A 17,312-nucleotide genomic window follows, 5' to 3' on the forward strand; every position below is an offset into this window, starting at 1 on the left:
ACTATTTAGTACAACTGGTTCCTTTATTGAAAACTGCTCTAACATAACTAGTTATGAGATTGTCACAGAGTGTAAGAAGGCATCAGAAATGCAACACTGAACAGTCTGTGGCTGCATTATCCCTTCCAATTCCCCACCAGCAATTAGGAAGGCCCTAAGTCTGTGTGGCTGATACAGTACAAAGGCTCACTAGGTAATCTAAAAGAGGAATGCGGTACAATATTGTGCTCGAGTCTTAATACATTCAACTGCTCCAAGTATCAACAAGCTTCAGGGGGATCAGAAATTGCCAGAGATTGCTTAAATCAAGTCAGAATTTAATTTGACACAACTCTTTATTGTTTTTGTTGAGTGTTTTGTTACAGATGTTTCTATCCTACATAAAGGCTGGAAGACACGCAGTTGTGGCTGCAATCAAAATACTTACTTAGTAAAAGTGATAAGGTATTCTGGGTAAGCTTGAATGTCATTAAAAATTATGAACATAGATGGCTGGCTCATGTTATCAGTTGAACTATCATACAGATCTACAGAGTTGCTAACATTTTTTCGTGCTGGAGTAATTGATCCTTTTTTCCCCAGAGAATATTCTCCAACAAGGACTCGGGCCAAGTACATGTATTTCCTCCCATTCACATCCGGTTTAGAGTAGGTGTCATTGGCAGAATAGGAGGCATTAACAGCAAAGTATGTTCCATTTCCAAAGTTTGCAGCTGTAGTCAGAAAAGCAAAGGTTTGTGAGTGTTTCAGTAGCAGCAATTCCTTATCTTCCACCTTCAGAATCTCTGGACAACTCTGCTTTTTATTTGCAATAGGGAGATACAACAAAATAAATAATTTTGCATACAAGGTAGGAGTATAGATGGCATGACAAATCAGTCCAAGCCCTATAAGGGAAAACAAGAGTTGTTTTGAAAGTTACATTACCATTCATTCCAGCATAGCTGCGGTTAAATCCATGTTTGTTGATAAGGGTTAATGACTCCTGACTTGTCCCATGAAACAGAAGCCTCTCATTATTTCTGTCGCCATTTTTTTTATCTATTTCACACTTTTTTATTTGGTAACTTTTCCAGAAATATAGGTTCTGTACCCTTTCAATCTGTGAAGTTTGAAAGTAAGACAGAAAGAAAGAAAGTGGGTAGGTTGCTGTCATGAAAAAAATTAGCCTATCAACCAATCAATTGGCTTCCAAGATTCCCCTCCTAGCTCCAATACACATACATCAGATGATTAAATAAATTAGTCAAATCCTTCCAAACTTTGGCATGGCAGATAGCAGAACCCAGCCCAAACCATGAGACAAACACTTCCTGGGAAACAATACAGGAGCTTTTCACAGGTTTCCAGGCTGTAGATGCCTGCTGGGTCTGCACAGCACATGTGGCATATGTGCATGGCATGTGCACATCCTTTTGTTGGCTTGGCAACCAACCAGGTTATGATGTTTTGCCCATATGCACAACACACAAGGCATATGGGCAAAACATGTGCTCTGCTACAGCAAAAACCATTCCAAGGAAGAGCACTGTCCCCTGGAGCTGAAGAAATGACTGCTTAAGAGCTGCTCCAAATACCTCTACTGCAACATTGAACTGATTAAAGCTGAATAAAGTTAATGACAGCCAGAAAGACTCGTCCCAACTTTAGAAATCCCAGGGGAATTTATTTTTCTGTTATCAGTATCCTTCATCGCTTGCCATTAAGTTATTTATGCTCAGAAATGATTACTTGCTTTTACCTTTTCAATTTTGTATAACTGACAGGTCTGCAGAAACCTTTCTTGCACATCTTTATACTCTCTTGAGTCTGGTTTTAGTTCCACTATTTTGAGTTGCTCATTTTCCATAGGGTCCCACGTTGGAGGGGGCACTGTTGACTTTTGATCTGCAGAAGAAACACGATCACTCATATTCACCCAAATCCCCTGCCTAAAATGAAACCTGACCTGCTACAAATCCTTCTAGAAGTCCACACATCTTCATTATGGATGACTGGGAAAGAAGGATTTCCCTGTATTGTAAAGCACCAGCAGTAAATGGAAGAGGATACGACTCAAGAACAGAAGTGAGCTGAGATCTAGCGTGACAATTGCTACAAGAACATTATTGCTAGTAAACCTGTGTAAGAACATCAGAAGGCATTACTCTCTTTTCAAAATATTTTAAATAGCTGCAAAGTTCTTTTATTTCCCAATTCTGTTCCTTTCCACATTCTCCAGAAAAGCACCTGCACAAAGCTCCTAATATGTATTTTAAATATTCTCATCATTCCCTTCTCCTTTCTCTTACTGGGTGCAAGCAGGTTGTCACATGGGAACATCAGTCTGTCAAGATGCTTTTCCTTACCTTCAGATTTGTCAATACGTATAACGGATATCTGGCTTCCCCGGGCATCCACAGCAGTCTTATGTTCCATATCCACTGTGTATATTCGCTCACCAATGGTGACTTCAACAGTTTTCTGCTTTCCCTTGTAAGCATTTTCCAACTCCACATTTGTGAGACTGTTGAAGGGTACATAAGAATCCTTTTCAAAATATTTCCATTCAACTGAATTTTGTAAAAGTTTTGCCTGGGACTCTTTAGCAGCTTTTACCCTGAGGATCATTTTATGAACAGCTAAAGAAGCCAGGCAGACATCTTTTGCAACCCCTGAAATTTCAATACGGGTACCCTTCAAATTAAGACAAATTTTTAATTTCTTTTCTAGGTCATCCAGTTCTTCATTCTCTTCTTCATCGAAATGAGAGATAGTCTCATCTACAATTTCTGTTTGAGATTGTTCTCTTGAAATTGCACTTCTCAGCCACTTTTCAGCTTCTTCCACTTCTTTTTTATTTTCACCACAAATCTGCACAACAGCCAGGTCAATTTTCTTTTCCAAAACCACTTTGTTTTTTTCCTTTGGGGAATGTTTCTCAGAGCTCCAGAGTGCTACATTAAAATACATAAATATTGCCATTAATATAAATCTTTTTTAGCTGGTGCTAAACAGGTTGATCTATAACCTGTACTTAAGTGACATCTACTTACATTTACCCACGTGATATGCCTTGGAAACAAATGATTTGATTCGTGTTGCAGTAGACTTTTCTCTTTTCTGCATGCTTGCTTGGAACACACTCATCAGATGTGGCTGAAAGATGACAACTTTAATAGTTTTCACAGACGTGGCAGAATTCCTTTTGGCAAAGTCAGTTACTGCCTCTATCATGTTGTCAGCTACCTCAGCTGGATTGCGGCGTGCCTCTCCTGAAAAAAGATGCAGATATTTTGCTCTAGAAAGTGTTAATAACTGTTACAGATTATTAAAACATCTTTAAAAGAACAGGTTTGAATATACCCACACCATCACCTGAATCATAAACAGGTTGAGAATAACATCAAGCTGGCAATTAAGAAAGATTTCTATGCATCAGGAAAAGAAAGTTGGGGACCACCCTTCCAGTAAGGGAAAAATGGAAGGTTCCTTTTGTTAGCTTCGCAACCTATCAGGTTATGATGTAGATGATATGCTTGGGTAACTAATAGGCCACAGGCCTGCTACTCAGTGGCCCAGTAGTCCATTCCTTGATCAAAATGCAAGCCTAGTTTTATTAATGCAAGAGGTTCCCACGTGCATGGGGTGCAGCTCTGGATTCTCCAGCTCCAGGGATTTCTACCAAACTAACTGAAAAAGAGAACAGAAGAAAAAGGGACAATTGGGGCTTTTTGACAGGCTTGTGCTCCACTTGTATCAATCCTACTTGTGCAGCTGGTGGCCAGAGTTCCATCATCTACTGATTTCAGCAATGGAGAAGTACCTCCTTGGCCACTCTCCGATGAGCTGCCCACATATACCAGGCTGCAGGTTCTTCAGCAAGCACAGACATACCTTTGAATCCCTGTTGGCTTTAGAAAAGTCATCCTCTTTATGTACTAGATCACTGTAAGGAGTCAAGCTTTCTAGCTTTCATAAGTCTCTAATAACATTTTTGAAGACTGCATATTTCCAAATATATTTTCACCAAATAACAGCATCTCCAGATAAATCAAACTCACCACTTGAGCCCTGAGATCAGCAGAATCACATGCACTGAACCCTTTTCAGAAAAGGGAGACACAGACCTGTTCCAATTGCTGGGAAGGCGACAGAGGTGTACTGCTGCAGTTCACACTCCTGAAGCACTTGGGAAACCAGGGACCTGATATCATTTTGGTAAACAAAATGCATTATTTTTTTGCATGGCAGGTTTCCTGCCTGGGTGATGATATAGTTCTTGTCAGTTTGGTGGGCTGAAACATAAGTAGGAGAAAATAATCAACAATTATCCCCAATATAGATGTGTATTAGTCCTCATTAGGAAATAAGAAATGGTGAGAAATATGCACCAGGATAAGCTTTGTGTCTCCTTCCATAAAGTGAGCAACCCCTTCACTCAATTTTCTCTTCCAAGGCACAAGAACTTGGTTTATTTTTGTAAAATATTTGCCTCCTTTGGCAAATAAATTTAGTGTGTGCCTTTATTTATCGGGTTTGCTCAGTAAACTTGGAGAACTTAATGAAGACTGGCACTCTGTATACACACACACACACACACACACACATGAATATGCCATCTACCTGCAGGCCACCTAGCCCGAATTACCCTCTTGACCTGTGCAAGAACAGCTTGTTTACCTTGGATCTCTTCCACAGAATTCGTTTCCTTTGGTTGGTCTTCCAAGGTGACCTCCTCACCTGCATATTTCCCACTTCCCTTATTTTCTGGTGTTTTAAACCACATATTCATCCATCTTTACTCCTCTTTCATTATAGTTGCTGTCCAACAGCTGTATTTGGCCTACAAATTATTTCTATATTAACATTTTTGCCAGCATCACCCCTTGCTCATGGCTCTGTTTGATGTTGACTCTGTTTTTATCAAGGAAATATTTATTGGAATATGAGGATAACAATAACAATAGATTTGGATCTTTATGTATGCTTAGAAGCTGTCTCCTCCTGAAGATTTTTCTTTTTCTTCCTCATGAGATGTTTTACAAATATCACATTAACTGATTAAAAACTAGTTGCTGTAACACAGTGTGTAATGCCAATGGAACTACAGTAGTCAGAGTAGCACCTTTGGAAAAGTCAGAAATGTTGTGCCATACCTAGTACACCACATTCATCTTCAACTGCTTTTCCAGCACCATTCAGAATTGCTCTGGAGACACCTTAAATGAGAAGAGCAACATGGATCCACGTTACTGCTGTTAAAGTCCCATCTGAGGCAGAACTGTATGCCTCATCACATCTAAATCATCTCAATTCTGATAATATTACAGATTATAAATTAAAAAGACTGTAGCCAAAATTTTAGCCTTATATGCTTTTTCAATTCAAACTGATGTTTTGAGTACCTAACAAGTTTCACTAAGGTCAAAACCTCACTGATGTTTGTCTCCTCCTTTAGTCTGAGAGGTGCTCTATAAAAAGATTATTAGTTTCCCTTTCTGCAAGGGAGTCTTAAACATGCTGTCCTGTAAAATAGATAAACAAGTGAATAAAGTTCAGACACTTCCTAATTGAACTTTTGTACCCCAAGAAGCAAAACAGAAACTACACTGTGAAACAAATATAAGGGCTTAAAGCATTGAAGAAAAATATTTGCTGCTCTTCTTTCCCAGCCCTTCCAAGCACACAAATAATATCAATTAAAATACCTGTTTTGAGGTTGAAGGCTTGGTTTGTTATGTTTACAATGACATCTCCCTCCTCCTTGGTAATATCACCTTCTGCCACACGGAACACGATGGAGCCAATTGTCATTTCAGGCACATTGTCTGCTGAGGTTGAAGGGACAGCAGAAAAAGCTGCAGAGAATGAAATACAGACCCTAAGCAGAAAGGAGGGATTTGGGTACAATGCCTGCCAGACCACAGTTTGGCTACAGACTCAGCTTGTGGAAAGGATTGCCTGCCATGCTAACTGAAAATCATTCTTTCTCAAACAAGTCTGTACTCAACCTGCCCTCATTCCCATCATTTCTATCATGGCAGGATGGCAGGGAACGTGTTTTGCTGCACACCTGTTATGCAGACACTACTTGGTGACATTTTACCATTGCAAAACTCCAATGTAAGAGAGCAGCAAACTTTCCAAGTCTCACTCCCTTGCTCCTGTGTCTCACAGTGTTTCCAGGCAGGTTCTCTACTTCTTGAAAAGGTGCAACTTTTTACGCATGTGTTATTTGTAAAATCGTAATTAAGTTTTCGACATGTAACTAATTTTTCTACAGGCTGCAGTTCCATTAAGAAAGACATTTCAGTTTGGTTTTGCTATTCATCTGAACACATAAAAGATTTAGGAGTATTTCAAAGAGACCACTTCAACACACATACCCAGGATCCCACCTGTCTTCCCAGGACAGAGGAAGACACTGCCTTGTTCACAGTTTAATCTACTGCTGCAGCAATATAAGAAAAAGCACTGCTGATGCCTTTATACCTTATAACTTCTGCTGTTCCTATTTGCAGGGGCACTATCCAGATAAAGAATCACAGGAACACTTTTTCCCTTAGCATCTCTTACCTTATTTCAGACATAACAGACACTCAGCCTGAAAATATGGCCTTTACAGCAGCCACTCAGACTTTGGGAATGACATGCTCACCAAGCAAGTACTTAAATATCCATAATGAATGCATTCCCTGGAATACTTGAAAATAAAAATCAGTAGGCACACAGCTTCTGTGAATAAACCTTACCTGTGCTTGGGCTAGCATCATTTGGAGCAGGCTTCTGCCCTTTCACAGCTACAGATCTTTTTTCAAGTTCATCTGAAAATTCCTAGAGAATGAAATTACAATCAACCCCTGTAGAAGTCTTCACACAGTGGAAATAAAGGTTTGAAAAGCAAAGCTAAAAAAACATTTAGAAAGAACTAAATGCAAATTACTTCACATCATCTGCCACAATGCTGATGGGCAAGCCCTGACAGATGTTCTCAGAGAGCAAGGCTGCTCGGTGTGAGCAATGCACAGAATCACAAATAACCGAGTCAAAGCTACAGGGGTAGCTTTTACCACTCCACAGGGGTACAGCAGCAGAAGGCATCCTTACAGTGAGCGAGTAGTTCATGCTAGCTCAGCTCTTACAGGGAATGCCACCCTGCTCTGTGCACAATAGCTCAGGCTTTGACACAGTGCCTTCAAGTTTAGCCTTTCAAAAAGTATCAGCTCTTGCACAGAGTACAGAAGGCAACAAATGTAGGAACACTTTTCTGGACATCAATTCACAGTGTGACTGCTCTCTTTCGGTGTGAAATGAGTAACTTGAGTGTGGATGTAGAAAAGTTATGCTAATGGGACACTGAAGAGAGGGTGATGGAGAATACATTTATGATTCTACTGGAGAAGTTTACCAGCACAGCAATCCTAACACAAAGATTCCTCCTAAAAAGACACCAGCACTCCATTAAAAGCACACCTGTTTGCCAAGAGTACAGGCACTGAAGCAGTAGTTACAGCAAACTTGTCTGACCTACAGACTGAAGAATTAGGTGAGTGCATGAGATACAGAGTAATTGCACTTTTGTATGTATAATTCTCAGGAAACAGAAAAGGATAGGAAGGGAGCAGGACTGTACTTGATACACTGGTGACCATGGGAAGTAGAACTAAAAAGGCAACCTTCAGTATAGATGAGAGAGACTGTCAGCAAACTTTTCCTTTAGTATATGAACAAGCACCTTGCAGATTCTTTGAGTATCATCAGATAGCCAAGTATCATGAGACAGACTCAGACATACCATAATATAATAGAGAGAGGAAACCACAGTAACTCACCTGAATATTAGCTGTGTCTTTTGTGTGCAATAGGAAGTGAACTTCTTCAAGAGAATTTACTCTTTTTTCACTACTGAATTCAAACACTTTGTCAAACAATAATTTAGCAACAACTGATCTTGGGAATTCTAAATTCCCTGTCCCAATTGCTGGAAAAGTAATTGATTTCAAAGACAGTTCTTCAGCAATCTCCAGGCATTTTGTGATTATGTCACCCAAGACCTGTAAAGCACAATTATTTTTTCAGTTACTGGTGGTACTTTTTCCCAGTATGTGTAATGTAACACTTTCCCTTTCAGCTATCTCTTGGTATTAAAATACATATTAATTCCATACACAAGGAATTCACAAGGAATTTATTCTTCAGCGAGGGATCAGCCCACAGTTAAAAAAGAATGGATCAAACTCTCTCATCTTCTATGACACTATCTCCCATTTCAGAGGAAAAGTGGCATTAAACACACTATGAATCCCAGAAAAATTCAGGCAAATAAAGACCCTTTTACCTTTGAAGGTGTGTTTTTCTGGGACCACATAGGTAGCACAGCATGAAGCACAACACTGCAAGCCAGATTGTAACCTTTAGTTTTCAACACAGATCCTTCCTCAGGTATTCTTCCTCCACCTTCTTTGTTCAAGCCTGTCTGAAGCATTGGCCCTGCCTTGCTTAGCAAAGCTTTACCAAGTGGCCCTTTGTCAAGCTGGAGATCTTTGCCAACACTGACGACAACAATGGATGTCTGAAAAACACACAAGCAAAAACTCTAGCTTGTAAGTATCAAATTTAAATTTTGCATTGGATAACCAAATACAGCCTGCCTGATGGTCTACAAGGTAAATTTTTGCGACAACAACCAGAGAGAACAAAGTTTTGGAATAAACCAGAATTATGCTCAATTCTAATATCATGAGCCTGCCCAAAGAAACAAAAATTGAGTTAACTATTAAATTAAATTCAGCCTAATGGGAGTGACAATTCTGCATTCCTTGTTTATTCATTCTACCTCCATCTGAAAAACATTTTTTCAAGTTTGTTCTCGAGAGGCTCACAAACCAAAATGTGAGTTCACTGAGGTAGGCAGGGCCTCCCATGCATGGCTGGTGTAGGGGGACAAGCAGATGCTGAAGACAAACAAGACTTGGGGTAATCTAAGGAGAAAGAAGTGAGAAAAGCAGTAACTTATGAATGAAAGAAATACAAAGAGCACTGAACATTGTAAAAAACCCTATATTTAGCTCCTTAGGAAGGGCCCCATACACATTTTAATATATATTCTGCCCTGGCCAACTGGAGGAGCAGCATGCACAAGCTGTGGGAGGCATCCACTCCTCAGAGGTTTTGCAGAAGGGTCCTGGACAGAGGACTGCTTCCAATACTTGCCAATACTGCTTCCAGTATTGGCAATCCCAGTACAGTATCTATTAGCCAGCTAACAGAAATTCAGTGCAGGAGGCAACCAGAAATCAATTATCAAAATCACTGGTTCTCCACAGGAAGTGCAATACCATGAAACTGCATGTTTCATGCCAGTGTTCACCAATGACATTGGTTTAGTGTTTATTAGTTTTAAAAAAAGACACAAAAGTACCCACTTTTTATTTCAAAAGGAGATAATTTAGAACACTTACTGCAGCATCTTCAATGCTTCCTGTTTGCAGCACGATGTTAAGGCCTTCCTGAGTTGTTATGAAGGGGAAGTTCTTAATACGCTTAGAAGTTCTCCTCTGCCTAGGTTGAGGAACTGTACTGTCACGATGCAGTGACCTGTAGGAAGCTGAAGACTCTGAAAACACTTCTCTAAATGCCTTGCTGAAAGCCTGAATGTTATCCTGTGCAAAACCCACAAGATGAACCTCCTTCAAAGTGCTGTTCCCCTTGGACTCTTCCAAGGTCTCCTTGATGGAGGATACAATCAAGTAAGTACACAGTTCCATTGGGAAGCCAAAAATCCCTCCACTTATAGCAGGCAGAGCTATGGAGCAATGCTTGTGTATTTCAGCTAGCTGTAAACATTTTTTCACGGTCTTCCTCAACAAGTTCACACACACTGCTGCTTTCTCCCTGTTCCACCTGGGCCCGACAGCGTGAATGACGTTCTTGCAGGGCAGGTTCCCGGCGCGCGTGATCACTGTGTCACCAGGCTGCAAACTCCCGAGCTTCCTCACCAGCTCATCGCACTCCTCCTGCAGCGCTGGCCCAGCTGCTCTTGAGAGTGCATCAGCCAGGCCACCAATGTGTTTTAGGTCTTCATTAGATGCATTCACCACAACATCAACAGGATGAGTGCACAAGTTACCTTTATAAAGCGCAATTACAGTTTCACCCATGGTCACCTGCATATAGAGCTCGCCTCTGTTACTATGTTGTTTTTGTTCTTTCAGCTGTTCTTCTGGCTGCTCTTCCAGTATGACTAAACACTTGAACACTTCTTTTATATGGGGGGCCAAAAGGTGTGCTTGCTCTTTTATATATGCCTTGGCTCCTGGCAAGTCAATTACCACACGCTTAAAATGCAGGCCAGATAGAATTCGCTCAACTAAGCTGACTCCCTCCAGCACTTTTGTCTTCGGCCCACTCAATGTTATGACTTCACAGTTTTTCTGTGTGCTAAAGTCAACTTTCACACCTTTGTTTGGTAAGTCAGCCCAATCACTGACCTTCTCTTTCTTAAAAAACTTTACGAGTGCCATTGGCTTTCCTTCAATGACCTTTTGCACCTCTGTGTTTTCATCTATAAAGTTGGAAAGTTCCTCAAAGGCTTTTGCTACAGCTTCAGAAAGACCAGCAATCATGATCTGAGTCTCTGCCTGAGTGACTGCTACATCTCCATTAGAGCAGTTTTCCTTGGCTAGCATCTGCCATTCCTCCTTCTGGAGGACTGACTCATCCTCCAAAGTAATACTTTTGTAGTCCAGTTCTTTCTTTATTTCTTCCTCTGCTTTTAGCAGATCTTCAGGAGCATCCCCATTCAGGATGATCTCTCCCGCACCAAGCTCATAAAAGACATTGATTTGTTTTGATATAAACAGGCTCTGTGACAGGGTTTCATTATCAGTATGCTCTAAAAACTGAAAAATGTAAGGGTGGACATTAATTGTTTTCTTTGCCATTTTGTGTATATGATCAAGTATTTCTCCTTTTATTTTGTAGACTTCCTCAGGCACTCCAGATAGGCTAATGCTCTTCTGCAAATTATCGTAAGTTATTTGCAGGTCTGGGAACTCTGTACGAAATTTTTCTTCAAGACCAGTAATCCGTAAAATTCCATATTCCCCTGGATTCACTGTCTTAACTTTCAGTTCAGTTCTTTGTTTTTCTCTTTCAATTTCTCTGGTGGCCTTTTCAATCAGAAGCTTCAGTTCTTTTTCAACCTTCTTCACAACTTTTTTTTCACCTACTAGAACATGTAAATCCTTGGAAATATTTGGGATCATGAGAACTTCATCATGGGGAAAGCTGTTCCTAATGGCTTCCCACACCTCTGTGCTTACTTGACATTGAATTGCTTCATATTTTGATATGGTGTGTGAAAATGCTGTGGAAACTTCTTCTTTCCATGCCTTAACCAATCGAGATACTGATCTCTTCCGCTCAGAAAAAATAGCTGAAGGATGCAAAGTAACTTCTGGATCTGCACAGAGGGCGTCAGGCCATACTGGCACACAATTACACTTTGCCATTTCATGGTCTATTGCTTCAATTAAGCTACTATTTCCTTGCAAATAATTCCAGATATAGGGATCCAGAGGCAATGTAATTGGATCTGGCTTCTTTATCTGCGGCCCTTCCTTCCCATACAGAGCTGTTTCCAGTGAGGTGTAGTAAGGATAGACAAAGATTGGTGTTTTGTTGAGTGAATGCTTCTTTGCCAGGATATTTTTTACATCTAAAAGAAACAAACAACCCCCTCAAGTTATTAATGTCAGCACTTAAGTTCTTCTCTTTTAAAAAGTTTTTTTTTCATTGCTTGGGGTTTTTTAAACTATATTTTCTATATAATGTTTGTTATTTTTAAGAACATTTTTAGATTCATTTCCTCCACTACCCAAAGAGAAATAATTCCAGATTTTTGAAGAATTATTCATTTTAAATGTTGAAGAGAGACAGTCAAGCACAACAGCATCCACACCTCTGGGAGGAGGTGTGCATAATCTCTGTCCCCACTTCTCTTATATGCTGTACTTGAAGTGCCCAGCTCCATAGTTGTCTGGGCTATTACTCAGCAGTTCAAACCACAGCTCCTCTGTTTTCCCAAAAGACCATCTCCTTCCTTCAACTCCTCTTCAATTCTCCCCTTCACTGCAATGCCTCCAACCTCTCCCTTGTCCTACACTTTTCACAGTCACTCATCTTTCTGCCACTGACTGGACAACCCATAGCACCTGCTCTCCAGCCAAAAAGCTGCCCAAGAAATTGCCCTGAGATAAGCCAGACTGGGCATGTTGCCATGGGCATCTGGTGGCCAAGACAGCAGGTGGGGGGGAAGTCCCCTGTGCCCCTGGGGCTGTGCACTCTCCATGGAATTCACACTGCAACCTGAACTCTGTAAGGATCAAGGCCTGGGTGAAATAAACTGTCTAGAAAATGAACAAGTTCTATGCCTTATGCCCAGCTGGTCCGAAACAGAAGATTGCATTCCAGTTAGCAGGAGACCTGTGGCAAAGCACCACATCTGCCGTTTTACAAGGGCAAAGGAGGCTTTTCTCTAGAAAATCCACATTTTGGTCTTTACATGAGGGGTTCTCAAAGAAATAAGGGCTCTGCATTTCTGCATTACCTTTATGGTCACCAAAGGTAATGATAGCTGCATCTTCATCAGGCAGCTGTTGAACATCCACTGTCTGCGCACCGCCGTACTTCTCATTTTCAAAGTAGACAGTTATATAGTGACTGGGGGTGTTGGGTGGTATATTTTCAGCCCTAACACTTTTTGTTTGCTCAAGGCACCATGCAGTAATGTTTTGTTTTCTTGCTCTGTGGTTTTGATTGAGCTTTTTAGCAAATTCCTCTGCATCTAGAAAGGAGAAGAATAAAGATCAAACTCGGAGCTTGTTTTTCTACCATGACATTAGCAGACTACCACCGTGTGCACTGATCAAAGCACTGAATTACAAAATCAGCTCAGAGCTGCCCAGAAAACTACTTCTTTCCACATATTCAGTATCTGTCACTTAGTATTCCCCTTATAGTTGATCACAATTGTTGACTACAATGATGGCAGCCAGAATTTGCTGCTAGTTTTCCTACTGACTATCACTGGGTTTGTTTAACTCCAGCAGAAAACAACATCAGGTTCATTTTTGGGCTATGGCTTTGTACACAACTAGTAAGACACAAATCAACAGTTCAAATTCTCTCCATTTTATGATAAATACATTCTCATTTTGGCTATTTCCCCCCTGTTATCCTCACAATATTCAGTCAAATCACTTTTCCATCTGTCAAGGAAAAACAATTATGTTTCTTAAAGATCTACTTACTTCCTAAAGGCTACCCCAAAAAACAAAGGACTGGAGCATGACTTGAGAGACAAATAATTTCTAAGGCGGAAAAACCTACACCTTCTCTGAAGGACAGCTTTTGATAAGGATAGCTTTTACCATCTTTCTGTTCTCAGACCAAGTACATCCTTCATTGCTTGTTTTAAGTTGTAGTTTGGTTTTAGTCCTACCTGTTGTGTTGACTAGCTCTCTTTCTGACTGTGGTAAGCACATTTCTCTCTCTCTCAGGATTTTTTATTGAGGTGCACAGAGAGAAATGAAAGAGAAAACAATTTCTATTTCTGCTCCTTGTTTTTCTCTTGTGGAGTGTGTTTAGAGAATTGTTTACCCAGAGTGAGTGCTTGGTTGGACCATGGTGGATTGTTTGGGCCTGATGGCCAATCGGATCCACCTGTGTCTGGGCTCTGGAGAACAGGGTCACGAGTTGTGAGTTAGTGAGATGTGATGGTCAGAGGAAGTAGCATGTAGTATTTAGTATCTTCTTTTATATAGCATATTAATGTATTATAACATAATTATAATAAAGAAATCATTCAGCCTTCTGAAATGGAGTTAGACATCATCATTCTTCCCATTGGGTTTGCCAGCATCTACAACATCTGACTTGCACTGGCCTCTATACCTCACACATAAAGGTTATGGCATTAACTTTAGTAAAGTAAATCCTCCTTTAAAAGGACACAATATCAGATCAAACCTTAAAAATATGAAAGATAATACTTCCAGTTTAATCTCACTCACACACACGCATGCAAACATGTAGCTAATAAAGAGCTTCAACTCTGACTCCTTCTTACCAGTATTTCCAGTAAAAGTAACTACAGCAGCAGATAATTCAGGTATCATTTCCACACTGAAATCACCATCCTCCTCTGACAAACCACTGACATTCTCTACCAGCATAATTAACATGCAATCTTTTATTGTGTCCTTCACATTTTCCAGCACAACTGCGGTGGGAAGCAGGGATCCTTCGGAGTTCTCAACTTGGCATGACTCCTGGGAAGTCTCCACTTGCCATGGCTTCACAACCAGATCAATTTTACTCAAGTGATGCTTTCTTTGCAAAACTTCTTGGGCATCTAGTCCCACAGAAAAACAGAGATGTCACAGTAGAGTAGCATGTTAAACAATAGCAATAATATACCATTTCTGTACCAGCAAAGGCCTATTTTTAAAAGCAGTGTAACATCCATAACATACCTTGCTCATTCTGAAAGGTGATGATCACTTGGTCATCCTTTTTGACATAGGACTCAATGGTCCCCCCACCAGACTTCCTTTTATTTTCAAAGTACACTTCCAAAATCCCATCTTCTATTTCCTCCCCAAAGGCAGTGGTTACTACTACAGCAGAATTCCTAGAAGTTGGTTTCTCTGCTTCCAATTTCTCACATGATTCTGAAATAAAAGATCACATCCTAATGCCTTAGGCAAAAGTTAAGGAAAAAAAACAAGTTTCCCATCTTCTAAGCTTTCACGCCACTTTTTGTTCAGATCACACTTAGGGTCAGGGAAAAGAACGGGGTAAGAATCCCAAAAAAGTTAAGCAGATCGCTAGCGGGAGCTGCTGTATCAACACGTAGGGAGGAAATGCTTCAGTTCATCACCAGGCAAGGACAGCAGAAGATACAAAAGCTTCTTCACAAAGACACAATGAGGGGAACCAGTGCTCCCCATTCACAGTTCAGACATAGCTGTGGGTCACCTGGGGTCTATATTTGCTGGCTGCCACGGCTGCTCAGGAGTACCTGGGGTACTCAGCTCCCGATATTCCAGCACAGGGCTGCCCCAGCAAGGCTGGCAGCAGCTGGGAAGGTCTGGGTAGGGACAGAAAAAAGGCCAGCATCCACTGCTGTCCCCTAAGGAACTGACCTGTCTGAGTTGGCCAGTGAAGTGGGGGCTCTAAAGGAACTCACAGAAAGGAAAAAATACATATCTTTCTTTTAGCCTGGGATCACAATTCCTACACTACATTAGACAAACAGCACAAGCCATGAAGGTGACCAGGGCACTGCTGCAGAAAAGTCCAGAAAACCAAAGGAGCAAGAATACAATGGTCATCACTAGATAAGTGACACACTTACCTGTCTTCTTCTGCTGAGTACGCACAGAAGTTTCCTTATTCTGGCAGATGGGAAGAGACACCTGGGGTTCATTAACTAGAGATAAATGACAACGGTTTCTCAGTTGCTGGGTACTTTAAGAAGAAAATGGACACAATAATGTACACCCAGGAGCTAACAGAGCTTGAATTAAGTTTCATTTGACACTGTCAGAATCACAGCCTTCCAGATTCCTCTTTTTAAACCATATGTTGAATGGGTTACAGAAAGACTCTGAGCTCAAGAAGCCTCAGGCATAATGTCAGCACACAGTCATGCTGCACGAATGACCATGAGCAGGTCCTGCCATGCACTACAGCATTTTCCTCACACAAAAAGCTGCACTGAACATAAGAAGTGCTAACGACATTGGCCCTTGGAAGGAAGTGCCTTTGAAAACTGAGACCTTTGGAAGACCCTCTGTCAGGATGCGTTTGACCCAGCATGACTGCTCAGCTTCCTAGTTTAGAACAAGAGGAAATGCAGCTACATTAGAAAACAAAGGACAATGGTAAGATTGACCAAACTGCTTTTCCAGCCTGTGCCATCACCCTGCTATGCACAGGCAGGTACTTTGAAAGCAGAGCTCAGCGAGCTGTGTGTGTATTAGCCCTGTGTATATGGATTACTTCTGTGTGTACTGATAGTCACACATTGATTAGCTATGTATTGGTCAAGTGTGTGTATTGATTAGTCCTATGTGTGTGTATTAGCCAGATGTGTATTGAGTAGCTGTGGGTGTATTGATTGTGCAGTTTATGTGTGCGTGTGTCTGTATTAGCTGTGATAGCACGGTCGGTCTGTCCGGTGCTTGGGATGTGGCTCGGGGGCTGCACCTTAGGAATTCCATCGTGTTTGGGATTCGGGAAGTGAAGGGGAGCGCTGGGGAAAAGAATCAAAGCGCTACAGCGCCGTTCGGCCGGCCCGGCCAAGCAAGCGGCTCCGCCTGCTTTCCCATCCCAGCTCCTCCGCAGGGCTCCCCGGGCCAGTGCCTCGCCAGCACCGGAGCCCCCCGCCGCTCCTGCCGCAGCTCCTACCTGGCGCCTCGGTCCCGCCGGCCGGTCCCGCCTCCTGCAAGGGAACGAGAGGGCAGCGGTCACCCGCGGTGTCTCCGCCGCCCGCCCGGACCCGCGTCCGCCTCATCCGCGCCCGCCTCACCTGCGCGGGGCCGCCGTCCGCGGGCAGCGCGGTGACCTGCAGCGACAGCCGCTGTCCGGACCCCCACACGAGCTCGTGGACCGGCCGGCTCAGCACCCGCTCCCTCACTGCCAACAGAGCAGGCACCGGTCAGGGGGATGCGGCCGCCCCCCGCCCGTCTGAGCCGCGGGGCATCGCCATCAGCCCCTCCCGCCCCGGCCCGGCCGCTCACCCTCGGGGCGGGCGAAGCAGACGAGGATGTGCCCGGCCCCGCTGTCGGTCCCGGCTCGCAGCTCGCACTCGCCGCCGCCCGAGCGCTTCTGGCTCTGGAAGTAGCAGAGCAGCTTCTTCCTGAGCGCGGGCGGCGGCTCGGCGGGGCCCCAGTCCCCCCGCACCAGCAGCGGGAAGGCGCACGGCCGCTGCCCCTCCATGGCCGCCCGACGGCTCCTCTCCCGCCGCTTTCGGTTTCACTTCTCGGCCGCTGAACCCGAGATGCCTGGGGCTCCGCCCAGTGCCGGGAACAGGCCTCCGCCTCCGGGCCCATCGGGACGGCCGGGGGTCCTGGGCCCCGCCGCGCCTCCTCACGGGGCAGGTCACCGCCCTCGGAGCGCGCCCGGGCTGCACAGCCCCTTGTGCCTCCACAGAGCTGTAAAAGAACCAAGTATCACAGTGTTTTCAGCCTCTGAACTTATAATGGTCAACCACTGGCTAACACTTGCTCTCCCTGACTTATCCTTTCAAATGAAGTCATGAT

At 42.8% G+C, this 17,312-nt stretch overlaps 1 protein-coding gene across 1 annotated transcript; it reads right to left on the reverse strand.

Annotated features, from left to right (window-relative positions):
- Positions 1 to 2: 2 nt before the first annotated feature.
- LOC128790786 (protein mono-ADP-ribosyltransferase PARP14-like) lies at positions 3 to 17,221 on the reverse strand. The gene is made up of 19 exons (XM_053947858.1): positions 16,791 to 17,221; positions 16,580 to 16,686; positions 16,459 to 16,492; positions 15,404 to 15,478; positions 14,520 to 14,717; positions 14,114 to 14,398; positions 12,593 to 12,829; positions 9,444 to 11,701; positions 8,321 to 8,554; positions 7,815 to 8,036; positions 6,735 to 6,816; positions 5,691 to 5,840; positions 5,139 to 5,201; positions 4,110 to 4,277; positions 3,036 to 3,254; positions 2,349 to 2,936; positions 1,742 to 1,887; positions 928 to 1,102; positions 3 to 713 (listed from the first exon to the last, which is right to left on the reverse strand). Exons 1-19 carry the CDS (start codon positions 16,987 to 16,989, stop codon positions 424 to 426), a joined length of 5,730 nt encoding a protein of 1,909 aa, XP_053803833.1. The 5' UTR covers positions 16,990 to 17,221; the 3' UTR covers positions 3 to 423.
- Between the last annotated feature and the right edge of the window lie 91 nt (positions 17,222 to 17,312).

The sequence above is a fragment of the Vidua chalybeata genome, chromosome 7 (genome assembly GCF_026979565.1).
Source record: "Vidua chalybeata isolate OUT-0048 chromosome 7, bVidCha1 merged haplotype, whole genome shotgun sequence".
NCBI classification, from domain to species: Eukaryota; Metazoa; Chordata; class Aves; order Passeriformes; family Viduidae; genus Vidua; species Vidua chalybeata.

Excerpts from the sequence above, each read along its gene's own strand:
- LOC128790786 (XM_053947858.1), bottom strand. The coding sequence starts at position 16,989 with ATGGAGGGGCAGCGGCCGTGCGCCTTCCCGCTGCTGGTGCGGGGGGAC. Across the intron at positions 5,202-5,690 it reads AGCCTTCAACCTCAAAACAG|GTGTCTCCAGAGCAATTCTG; the intron begins GTATTTTAATTG and ends TTCTCATTTAAG. Across the intron at positions 1,103-1,741 it reads AGTTATACAAAATTGAAAAG|ATTGAAAGGGTACAGAACCT; the intron begins GTAAAAGCAAGT and ends CAAACTTCACAG.